The 13233-nt window shown below is 40.2% G+C and overlaps 1 protein-coding gene across 13 annotated transcripts in view; it reads right to left on the bottom strand.

Annotated features, from left to right (window-relative positions):
• MYCBP2 (MYC binding protein 2) overlaps positions 1 to 13233 on the bottom strand; it is a 395137-nt gene that overhangs the window by 8084 nt on the left and 373820 nt on the right. For all 13 annotated transcript variants that reach the window (XM_034758293.1, XM_034758294.1, XM_034758297.1 and 10 more), the window contains 5 exons: positions 12784 to 12912; positions 9804 to 9936; positions 7704 to 7807; positions 6881 to 7069; positions 6048 to 6155 (listed from right to left, as the gene is read on the bottom strand). In XM_034758293.1, the coding sequence (XP_034614184.1) occupies positions 6048 to 6155; positions 6881 to 7069; positions 7704 to 7807; positions 9804 to 9936; positions 12784 to 12912 (663 nt within the window). The remainder of the gene's footprint in view (positions 1 to 6047; positions 6156 to 6880; positions 7070 to 7703; positions 7808 to 9803; positions 9937 to 12783; positions 12913 to 13233) is intronic.

The raw sequence follows: 13233 nt of genomic DNA, 5'->3' as shown, positions 1-13233 counted from the left end.
CCAAGTTCACATTGAGATTTAGCCTCTCACACAGGTCTAGATGGATGACAGTTGCTTCTTGTGACTGTCCCTTTAAGAGCAATTTGTCTAAGTATGGGTATACCATCCCCCTTGACAGTGAAGGTGAGTATGTGCTGACTGGACATTAACCTCAGGAATCTCCTTTATGCCAAATAAATATCCATATGAAATAGTCGTCTTTGAGATTCAGGGCCAGGAACCCATTTCCTGGATTTAGAAAAGGAATAATTGGATCAACATTCTGAACTTTAGGCAGTGGATGAACTTCTTTCCTAAAATCCAGAATGGGTCTCCATATGAGAGTCGCTCCTCAAACTACAGGTGATAGAATTAGTACCTCTAACAGCAAGGGGAAAAGGGGTTTAACTCGAGGTACTTCCTCATCCTGCAGAAGAATGCTCTCATGATAGGGGTCCCTGAATGAGGACTGGAGGGGCAATTGGGGAAGAAAACTGGATGATGTACCCTGAAGAGATGACCTCTAGTACCCATCTATTGGTCATAATTTCTGCCCAGGTAAACAGGCAGTGGGAAAGTCGGTCTCCAAAGGGATCTTTGGAGATCTGGTCTAGATCCAGTTAGTGAGTGTGCAGCTCTCAAAGGTCCCATCAAAACATTGGTTTTAAAGATGGCAATGGTTGGGAGGTGGATGGTTGTCCCTGGGCACCCTTTCTAGGAGTCCTTTGATACTTGCATTGTGATCCTTGTTGGTGGTGATCGAAAGCAGGTGGGGCTGGTCTCTGTCTAAATGGGCTTAATGGATTTTCTTTTAATTTGTAAGTGTAAATATCCAGTGATTGATGTATGGTTTGGGAGTCTTTCAATGAGTGGAGAGACAACTGTTTTTGTGCTAAATCGTTTGTTGCACTTGAATGGCAGGTCTTCCACAGTTTATACCTCCTTGGGAATCCCTGAGGAGGAGAGTCACGATGAATGCCTCATTATCACTGCTGTCACCACAGACCTTGCCACAGTATGAAACACGTCTAAGGCTGTCTGGAGTCCAGTCTAGTCACCAGATTTCCCCTGTCAATCAGGGCCTGGAAGTGGGCTCCGTTGTCATGAGGTATCTTATTGGTGAAGTCTGCTAATTTGTTACACATGGAGAAATCATATGTTTGGCTATCAACGCCTGGCAGTCTGAGACTCAAAACTGTGTCTATTATACTCAATGTTCACTGATACTACCAACAAGTGGGTGAGAGAATAGATACACTGCTCTACAGCCAAAATGCTTCTGAAATAAATGTAGTCAAACTTTACTAATTCTGGGTCACTGAGAACGAAAATGATGCTTAAAATTGTTGATTGTCTCTAGTTTTCAAGATATGCTCTTGGGTCAGTATATACAACCCTTGACTTGGGAATGGCGGAGGATAAGTGAGTTATAAAGGGAAGGGATCTCAATTTAAACCAGAAATGACTAAGATATATCTTTGACTGGATCTATGAATAAATCTATGACTGGGTTTGGACAGTACTTGCTTTTTAGGCAAAACAATGAATGATGCAATCTGAAGCTGGTATTGCGTCATACATGATATGAATTGCATCATGTTATTCCTAGAAGTCATGGATGATGCAATCATAACGAAGCTTACATCACTCTGCTGAACAAATTGCCCTATATCAGCTCTAGAAATCAGACAGTGTCGTGCTCTCTTATTTGTCAGTGTTTGATTTTGCAAAGGGACACATTTCTGTTTAGCCAAAGTGAGCCGAGATGCCTCATACTTGTGTGAACAGTGCAGATAACTCCTGCTATGTTTGTGGTGAAGTGACTTTTGCATCACAAAAGCGCAGTATAACCACTATGGTTAAGAAAGCCTATCATCTTTATTTTGGCTGCAAAACTGGAGATCAGGACAAGAGGTGGGCCCCACACATATGCTGCAACACTTGTGCAATAAATCTTCGCCAGTGGTTGAACAGGAAAAGGAAATCTATGCCTTTTGCAGTGCCAATGATTTGGAGAGAGCCAACAGATCATACCAGCAATTGTTACTTCTGCACGGTGCCTCCAGTTGGGAAAGGTGTGTCAAAGAAGAAAAAGTGGACTGTGCATTATCCAAACATTCCATCAGCTATACGCCCAGTACCCCACGGAGAAGGACTGCCGGTTCCTGATGCACCAGAATCATTCTCACTTGAGTCAGACGAGGAAGAGGATGAAACTTCTGGTCCTGAACCATCAATGTCACAGGACCCACATTTTCTCCCATCCTCCTCCTCTGAACCACACCTCATAACACAAGGTGAACTGAATGACCTTGTCAGGGATTTGGAACTACCCAAGAGTAAGGCAGAGCTGTTGGGCTCCAGACTACATCAGTGGAATCTCCTGGCAGGTGATGTTAGGGTTTCCATGTTCCGTGACCGTCAAAAGGATCTTGTCCCATTCTTCTTCATGGAAGGTGATCTTGTAGCCTGCAACAACATCGATGGTGTGATGGCAGCCCTCAACAGCGTTCACAATCCAGATGAGTGGAGACTGTTCATTGATTCATCGAAGACGAGTCTTAAAGCTGTTTTACTGCATAATGGCAATGTTTTGCCATCAATTCCAGGTCATGCAGTCCATATGAAGGAAACCTATGACAACATGAAACAACTTTTGAGGTGCATAAACTATGACCAACATCAGTGGCAGCTTTGTGGCGATTTGAAGGTTGTTGCTCTCTTGCTTGGTCTGCAGACTAGATACACAAAGTACTGCTGTTTTCTCTGTGAATGGGATAGTCGTGCAAGAGATTCCCACTACATCAAGAAAGATTGGCCACTCCGACAGTCATTGGAGCCTGGGAGGAAAAGTGTTCAGCATCCACCACTTGTTGAATCAAGGAAGCTTTTGTTACCACCCTTACACATCAAGCTGGGTCTGATGAAGAACTTTGTCAAGGCCATTGACAAAAACACAAGCAGCTTTCAAGTACCTCTGTGGAAAATTTCCAAGGTTAAGATAAAGGAAGGTGTCTTTGTTGGTCCTCAGATTCGTGAACTTCTTTGAGATGATGCATTTGACCATGCACTGCGTGGCAAGGAAAAGACGGCATGGAAAGCCTTCCAGTTAGTGGCAATAAATTTTCTTAGAAACAACAAGGCAGACAACTACAGGTTGTTGGTGGAAAACCTCCTCAAGGCATACAAAAGCCTTGGTTGCAACATGTCACTAAAGATACATTTTTTGCACACTCATCTAGATTTTTTTCCACCGAACTGCGGAGCAGTGAGCGACGAGCACGGCGAGCGATTTCACCAGGACATTGCAACAATGGAGAAACGCTATCAGGGCAAATGGAGCCCATCAATGCTTGCAGACTATTGCTGGACAGCTCCATTTAATGAATACAAGAGACAAGCCAAGAAGCGCCGAGTAGACACTGAATAGGACTAAACTATGTACATAATAGTTTTTTGCCTTTTGTTTCATAATAACCCTTTTGCTGATTTTTAAAGTGTTACATAAACAGGACAGGTGAAATATTATCATGTAAAGCAACCATAAACACATGAAAAGACCTAGGTTTACAATTTATGATTAAAACTCTACTATCTACACAATATACATAGACATAAAATGTAAAAACTTAAATATCTTAGAAACAGTAGCCAATCAGTTGTTTTAATTGTCATATTTGAATTCAGCACATCAAAATACATAATAAATAGCACATTTTATCTCTGAAGCAGACGACTTCTCAAAAATTGTAGACCAGTGTAATCTGTCCCTTTTGCAGGTATGAAAAACCTCTTTTTTAGCCTGTTTCAATGCTGGTGGAACTTGTGGCAGGCATCTGCCAAAGTGTCTTGGTGGGTTTGAGGATGGCTTTGTTAATTAGAAGCCCAACTCTACTCAGTTCTGAACTGTGTGAGATGTCTAGCACTCTGTGCGGGGCTTCCTGGACCTCTTCCGGGGGATCTGTAGTGACTCTTTCACCCTCTTAAGTAAATCCTGGAAGGCCTCAGGATTATCAGAGTGTGATGGGGAAACTGGAACCACTGCCTCATCTGGAGAAGAGGACAAGGTCACGGACGTGGTACCCTCCTGTTCCCCATGCTGCTGTTGTTGCACATCTTGAGGAGGCAGAATATGATCTTTGTCTTCTCCAAGAACCCTAGATCTCCTTGAGTCTCCTCTCTGACAACATTGGTATGTTGGGTGGTAGTCTTCTGGACCATCTGGGCCTCAATACTGCCACTCATACCCCTTCAGTGTAGAGCTCTATGGTGCTGGGTAAGTACAGGGAGGATATTCTCTCAAATGGGAGTAGTGTGATACCCTGGAGACTCCTGACATTCTATTTGGGCTCAATCTCGCAAGGAACCCCTTGGGGCATAGCCCAGGGTTGGGTGTCTCCCACAATCCTCTTCCAACTCTGAGGATTTGGGTCCTGGATCCATATGGAGTGCCCTCAATACAGGAGATGATGGTGACCTGCCTCTACTCGTTGCTGGTACTGCCAACAGTCTGGCTCAACCCCTACTTGAAGACTGGGATGGCGGAATACCAGTAGGAAATCGGTACAACCTGATGAAGTCCTGGTACTGGATCTGGAAAGTAATGGTGACTCCAGTTCTGGGAGCACCATAAGAGCATTTGGTGCCAAGAATCAAGACAGAGCAGACAGTGTCATTTCTGTAACTCAAGCTATTAAAGCAGAGGGTGCCAGATCTGGCAATACAAATGTGGTAGATTTTGGTGCCGAGGGACCAGTCTTGGTACCAAATGGTGGTGCAGTCTTGCCCTTTGAAGAAGTCCCAGTCCAGTCCTTCCTGATACTGGATGGTCCCATTACAGAGTACGAAGCCTCTGATGGTTGGTATAGGATGGGGGAACTTCTGCCTCTTTTTAAAGGGCTTCGACAGGGATCCTTCCCACTTGTCCTTATGAGATGACTCCCTTCCCCCATCTGCTCTGGCTCTGCTCTACTGAGTCTCTTATAGCTGAAGGGTTGCCAGAGGTCTTGGAACTGGCTGGGACAGTAGAGGAGGGACTAGCTAGTTTTATTTTCTTCAGGCTAATGTACAGCAGGGTCTTGCCAGTCTCAGGTTGTTCCCACCTTTATGGACTCCTCCATGAGGGAATTTTGGGGTTGGAACTTCCTCAACTGCTTGATCCTATTTGGGAACAACCTGCAGATACTGCACCTGGAAGGATGCACGTTTCCCCCAGGCAGTACAGACAGAGGTTGTGGTACTCTGTGCCCTAGAAGGGTTTGTGGCACTTGATGCAACTTTTAAAGGCTAGGGATCCTTGGCACACTCCCCAAACTGTTGGAGAACTGGGACTGGGAGGGGGAAAGAGGGGAGTGTTGAGAAATCTCTGCCCATCCCAGATGGAGGGTTCCAAGAATTAAGGAATCAACCCCCTAAAAACTATACTATATTTCAACTTTTTACAAAGAGAAGCCGAAGAAGTTAGAACAAATACTGAAGCACTGTTCTAGACCATGAACAGTAAGAGTGAACTAAACTGGTGGTGATCCAATATGCCCTATTTATTCCTTTGATGCCGAGCATAAGGAGATGTAGGGTGCATACCTGAGGGACACTGCTCGGGAAAAATCTCTGCTCCTGGGTGCATGTGCAACCTGAAAGGCAATATATAGCGGGACAAGCACTCGAAGAAGAATTGAGGGCTTGTCTACACAGGCGCTTAGTTCATGGCTAGCAAAGATGTGAGCATACAACTCCCTAGCCTGCTGTGCACTAAAACCGGCCATGTGGGCCCTGCTGCTGCGAACTAAAAATTCCATAATGTGTTTTGACATACAGCTGTTTGAAATGGAAGTATGTCAAAGCACAGTACAGAACTTCTAGTGTACAGCCGTAGGATCTACACAGTCACTTAGCGTGTGACAAGCTAGTGCACTGTAGATTTACAGCCTGGCTTGCTGTATACTAAGTCTCTGCATAGACAAGCTCTGGGAATGAAAATGAACAATATCTAATGTCCATCATAAGTAACATTAAAGTAAGCACTTGTAGATACTCTGTGCTACATATAGTAAACACATCATCCTTACCTTGCAAATAGGACAAGACATAAACCCAAAAGTTATCCTGGGCCCAAGCCATCTATTTTCTAGTACTCGACGACAGCACTGCAAGTGGAATACATGACTGCAGTCCAACTTTAAGAAAAAAGGAAGATGTATGAGTAACTACTGTACTGTAAATTCACAAGTTGCAATAGCTACTGTAATGAGACACCATTATATTTGAGTTTTTGATTTTAACTAACACTAGGTGTCAAATTGCAAATTCACTTAAAATCTTAACATCAGAAAAGCCTTTCCAACCATGAAAAGAAAGAATATTAATGGCCTTTAAAATCAGTTACAAAACTGAAACTTTTGCATAACACTAACCACTGGACATATGAAATCATCAAAAGTGACCAAGTTAGCATACTAACTACAGTAAAATCTTCAGACATACAACGTACACCCTCTACAAGGTCTATGCATATGCCCTTTTTTTGGAATATGTAACAATTTTCTTGTATAAGAAATGGGCACAATTTTAATATGATCTGTCCCTTGCATACAAAGAGTGGTACATAAGGAAGAAAAGGGTGGTGATTTAAAACACTTTAAAAAATACTTCTAAGTGAGGTGGATTTTCAGTTACAAACACAATGTTCAAAATAGAGGAAATGTACACACCAAAATGATCCTATTTGCATTCTCAACCAATTGAGAGAGCAGTAGTGTTAGGCACACAATGTGATCCTCTGCACACTGACATTACGTACTCTTTGAAGCTTTTAAAAATGCATCCTTTCAAAGGAAATTGTAAACTCTTAAAAATTTAACAATGTTATATAGAATTCATTTATTAAATAACAAAGGCAAACCTGGATAGCTGGTGCTGCTGAAAGTGCTTCAGTAAAACAAATCATGCACATGTCATCAGCATCTTGTTTAAGAGCTGTGGCGTTCTTATCACAACCATGCAGGCACGGCAAACAGTGCTCTTCATTCTTAACACCTCCACATGGGTGACCACAAGGATGAGTCTTGCTACAAGCTATCTTAGCATACTCCTATTAAAAAGGAATTCTTAAATTAAAATTTTTTCTAATCAAAGAATCATTTTGTACATTGCAATATATTTATTCTGTTGCTTCTTGAAGTAGTCTTTCTACCTGCAATGAAAACTCAGGTCAGGGAGCAGTGACAATAATTGTCTAAGTATAATACAGACATCAGTATAGTTAGGAATACATCGAGTTCTAGGACTTTGAAGCAAAACAGATGTTTTAATTTGCTTTTGCTATGTGACACCTGAATAGCAGAACCCTAATGAAACTTTATTTAAAGAAAAATTACTTTTGATCACACACTTTACAGAACCTTAAACTATTTTTCTCTGTTCTTCCTGTGTACATATTTTGTGCATTTGTTAGCAGTTTTTATATGGTTAGATTCACGGCTTACCCTGTGTAATCAGTCACTTTCCAGTTCACAGTAACAGAGGTGAGAAGAAACATTTAAAAAATAAGAAAAATGGGAACAGAAGGCCATACAAATTGGCAGGGAGAGTAAGTAAGTATTATTCACAATTCAAAATTATTTGGATGACAGGGCCTTTAGCTTTTATCTTTTACTGCTGGTTGTAGACTCAACTATATACTAATATTTCATCTTCACGAGATAAAGTGAGGTTTGTATACATACCTGGCAATCTGCATCAGAACAGACACTGCCTACTGCTGATAACTCTGTTCCACTCCTACAACCACAGAAACGACATGCTTCAGAGCTGCTGGTGGTTGGTTTGCCTAAGCCCACAAAACAAACAAAAAATCAGAATTTACCAAAATGAAGTGATTATCAACCAACATACTAATAGTAGCCTTAACTATCCCAAGAAATGAGCAGGAAAAATGTAATTACTAAGGAAATTCAATGAATCTAGACTAAACTGCCTCATGCATGGGCTAGAAGAACTCTGTGCTCATGGGATTTTCACAAGTAACCATAGAATCACACATCTCTAAAGACCACTAAACACAACACAAGGATATGAGAAATACTGCAAATTTTTGGCAGAAATACATTATTATTATAATGTGATAACACTTAAAAAAAAGTGTGCCAGCCACCTTATGTACATGTAAAAAAGATGGTTTCTTGTCTTGAAGACCTTACAATGTAAGACAAATTACAGCCAAAGTGGAGAGAGAAAGGCTTTGTTTTTTTTTTTTTTAAAATTACCTCACGCTGAACACTTTATTTACTTGATCTCATACCTAGCTAGAACTGCCTTGATTACAAAAATTATTAATCCTAGCTTGATTCACCCTTATTTGGAATTTCAACTCATTTATTTTCTCTCTTACATTACTAGGTGTTTTGTATTCTTATGAAATGACATATCAAGATATTTCCCCTTCAAAAGGGGAGTTTGTCAAGTATTTGTCATGTCAGTTACATGAGAAAGAAAGCAGGAAATCTTCCAAGTCCTGCTTAATTTATAAATGTTTGAATTCCCAAAGCTTCAGCTAGTGTATGGGGAACTACATTTTACAAGCAATATCAGTTTCATCTTTAAAGACCACTAAACACAATGAAAGGAACAGCATCCCTTGAGGAGGGACAGGGGAAATGGAACAACATGAAATATATATTTTTCTTTGTTTTACTAAATCTAATGAAAGATAAAGTACTTCTGATTCTTGGGACCCCCCCTATAATCCCATGCTATCAAAGTTAAAATTCAGCTGTTCAGCGCATCACTCAAGGGTAAGATAATAGAGCATCTTTCCTATTAATTTGTGACCATAAAAGGAGTATTTGCAAGCAGGCAGGTACACAGCTGGCTTTTCTTATTATATAGATGCTGCACAGAGGCCAACGCATCTGAACATTCTGATCACTGTGAAAAGGATTGTAATTAAGGGCTATGGGATAGCTATATTTTTACCACCCAAATGCTCTGTAAATGTAACACAATACTTGGAATGTAATGACTATCCAAATGCCAAGCTGGACACTGTCCACAGCTCAGCATTGTTGTGGTCTTTTCTTTCTAGTAGTAGTCATCACGATACTATGTCTATGGGTAATTTAGAAGTGTTTATATTTTAGGGCAGTGGAAAAAGTTTGTTTTTGGAGAAATTAGCATTAACATTGTTCAAGGGTACTGAAACTATTATTTAAATATATTTTTCTAATTACCCAACTCAATTTTGTTAATGATAGATTAGGTTCTTTTCTATATGGTGTGCCCACCTTCCTCAAAAGAAAGTAAAAGCATTTTATAAATCATTCAAATGTACGTACAGGTGACAATTATTTATGGGGTACTACTCTCAATTTGTAGTACTCCCTCTAATGAAAGTGGGAGTTGCATGAGTGGATAAAGAGTGGTAATATCAACTCAAGAATCCCCCATTTAAAAAATTCTAGCTTTCAAAGAGCTAAATATCCAATTATTATTATTATTGTTGTTTACTTTACTGTAGCACCTAGGAGTCCTAATCTTGATCCCATTGTGTCAGGCTCTGTACATAAACAGAACAAAAACATAGTACCTGCCCCAGAGAGCTTACAATATTTCTAAACTCAAGCATCCACTTGGTGTTGCAAAGCACCACCATCATGCTACCACCAAGGCAATATATAATTTGCCAGGATTCAGTGCTTTGTTTTAAATAATAGAACTAATAAAGCATTAATGTAAAGATTCAGAGAGTAACATTTCCAGAATCTTTTGGAGAAGCTTAAGAAAAAGTAATCAGGATGAGTAAGGAACAAGAAATATCTGATTTTTACCTGTTTGTTCTCTAAACTCCACCATAGCCTTCATAGTTTTAGAGTCTGCTAGTGCCATGAGCCAGAAAAGTTTGGTCCTACCACAGCCTTCATGAAGATCAACTTTGATAGCTTCTTCCTCTTCTTTAAATACCTATCAGTTTAACCATATGGGTATTAAATAGTACTCTTACAAAAAGCTGAGTCAGTAAGCAATAATAAAAAACTTTAATTTTGGTATCACCTGTAAGTTTACATTTTTTGTTGCAATTCTCATGGGTGTTATGGAGTCTGTATTGCAAGTTTTAAAAATATGACTTTTATACATTCTGTAATTTGTGTGCATGCAAGGAGTGGGATGATATGATGATTTGTAACACACTGAGGGGTAAAAGCTACAAATTAAAACCTGGATTGGCCAAAGAGTCAACAAAGAAAACAAGAACACTGAAAAGCAATGCAGCTATGCTAAGAACCAGAATGATGTGAAGACTCCCAGTGAAAGCTTTCCACTTCAGGAGGCCTTAAATTACCCTACAACCTCTTGTGCAAAGTAAAATTGTTTACATCTAAAAAATCAGCGTAGGTTTATAAAAGGTAGGCTCTGGTATGGCAACAAATATGTTGAAAACTGTTCTGTCTTAAGGTTTCTTATAATGCCCATCACTGTAGTAACTAAACACTTCCCAGGTACATTACAATTAGATAGCGAGACCCCAAAAGGACTTAATGCAGTTTTCTGCCTTTCCTGGTTAGGAAGGCTCTGCTTGAATTGATTTTACATATACTATCGTAACGAAAGTGAGAGAACCTTCCTGTGTGTATATACAAGATCTCTCACTATCACAGAATACATACTGTTCTTGTTTGCAACAGAAGCAGAAAAATGTTATTTTTGAGTACAGATTTTTTTTTAACTTTTGCCTTTTTGTTAAATACAAGTATTCCCATGATGTTTGCCCTGTTCACCATGATCATCTGTGACCTACTAAAAATTGGCCATGACAAATTATTATTTGTTAAAACTGACTATGACAGTGATGTAAAGTAAATATTTCAAAATAATCCCTGCCTTAAGAGTCTCCAGTCTAGAACAAAAGTAAACCGTAGGCAATGATTTAAAAATATTTTGTTTTCCAGTTGTGGGGGCTCATGGAAGAAAAAGCAAAATTTCCAAATCCAGGTGGTCCAAAGTTAGGTTCTTAAATCCATAGTTATATAAATAAATTAAAGTGAGAAACTCTACTTCCATTTGACTTCAGTGGGACTCTAAAGATTAGGAAACTTTTACTGGTGCCAAAACAAGAGTTTAGGTACCAAATTCTAGGTCTGAAAATGCTGGAATATGTCTTAGAGAGGGATATTCAGGAGGAGAGGGTGATGACGACTGGGAGGTTGTTCCTTTCATGGTAGAAGGCACAAAAGACAAGAGTGGGTGAATGAAAAATGACGTGTTGAGGCTGCCATCATAAGTAGAGAGAAGGGGGAAAGAGGTGGAACACGAAAGATCTTAGATCCACAATATAGAGGCCAGAGTGTAGTTCTGCAGGGTTTGAAGATGAGAATTAGAAATTTAAACATGAATGTAGATGTAATATGGTCTGACTGGCAGGCATTTTGGACAAATTGGAAGAGAAGCAATATGGCACCAAGGAGGCCAGAGAGGTGGTGATTACAATCGCCATGGAAGGAGCTGACATGGGTATATTGGTATAGAAAGTAGGAATAATTTTTGAAATGAAGAAAGATATGGCATGATTTATTGACATCATAGGTGTATGAAGAGAAGGAAAAGGAATCAAAGGTGACACCAAGATTGCAAACATGAAAAACAGGAAGAAGGTGATGTCAACAGCAGTGGAGAAAGGAGAACAAAGGGAGGGCACAGAAAGAAAAAGAAGGAACTATATTTTGGCTAAGTGAAATGTGAACTGGCTAGGCAAGATAAGTCAGACAGATATACAAAAGATCAGGGGATACAATGAGAACAATTTTTTTTTTAAGGTGGTCAGTGGTGCAGTATGAATATTACAGCACACTTGTATCTGAAGAAAAGGCACTTGAAAGAAGGGGATGAGGGCAGGGGAAATGGTGCTCACAAATCAGGATGGGATGGAGAGATATGTGGTGAAGAATAGGTGAGTAGCCTTTGAGTGAGTGATTGGCGTAAAGGAAAAAAAGGAAATAGGGCCAGGGGCATGGAAGTGAGGAATGGGGGAAGGCGGGGTGAAGGGAGCTATAACAAAGTCATGAAAAGTATGCAAAGCCCTAAACTGAGAGGGAACGGACTGAGGAGCAGAAAGGGTGTCAAAGAGGGCAAACAATTAATTGTGTTCATAGGCATGGACTCCATGCGAAAGGCAGGGCCGGCTCTAGCTTTTTTGCCGCCCCAAGCGGTGAAGAAAGGGAAAAACCCCGATTGAGCTGCCGCCAAAAAGGACGAGAGGGAGCGAAGGTCCCGCTGCCGAATTGCTGCCCCAACAATGGACGGAGTGCCACCCCTTTCTATTGGCCACCACAGGCACCTGCTTTGCTGGTGCCTGGAGCTAGCCCCGGAGAAAGGAGAAGTAAACATAACATTTCTGAGGCAGTAATGGATAGATTTTTAGTTAAGGAAGTCTGAATGGTTTTTGGATTTTTCCAGAGAAATTCAATGAAGTTAGAATAGGAAAGAAGGAAACAGATGGGGATTATGAGCCAGGGTTGTGGGATTAGGAGCTGACATTACAGTCCTATTCATAACAATATTCTTTAAGGACAAGAAAATCAAGTAGAATCAAATGCAAAATTAAATGCAAAGTTATCCATCCCTTTTAGAAAGCACAGAGAACAGTTTGTAGATCTATTACTCACTACCACTAACTGTTTTCTAATCTGATTTATCAATAGAACAGCAACAAAAAAAAGCTACTGAAATGCACACTACTTGGTGTCAGAGTAGCAGCCGTGTTAGTCTGTATCTGCAAAAAGAACAGGAGTACTACTTGGTGTGTTACTCTACCTGTCTCTGATGAGTTTTCGTTCGTCGATGGAGATGAAGGAATCTGTCGCAGTCTGTACACAAATTCCCACAGGCATTACATAAAATGATTGCAGCTGTTTCACCATCATCATGGTTATCGCACATTGGCTGAATAAAGAAGAAAAATAGTGGAATAATTCCCTATACATTAAACCTGCTTCCCTCAACTCCCCTCTCCCTGTGGGTGTCCCATAAAGGAAAGTAGGAAATTAAAACAGGACAATTTGAACTTGTTTTAGACTATAAATTGTCAACTTTGAAATGATCAATATCTAAACACAGTTATGCCTGTCAGAAATGTAAGAAATAAAAGTGCAGTAATGCATCCAATCCCAGATTTGCTTTGTTTAATGAAAATTAGCTCAAATTCATCACTAAAATGTCTTGGAATCTATTTTCAAAAAGAGTGAGACAAAGGTCTTGCTGTGC

Source organism: Trachemys scripta, chromosome 1 (genome assembly GCF_013100865.1).
Source record: "Trachemys scripta elegans isolate TJP31775 chromosome 1, CAS_Tse_1.0, whole genome shotgun sequence".
Lineage (NCBI taxonomy): Eukaryota > Metazoa > Chordata > Testudines > Emydidae > Trachemys > Trachemys scripta.
The sequence above is the reverse complement of the archived record's forward strand: the minus strand, read 5'-3'. Positions and strand labels throughout refer to the sequence as shown.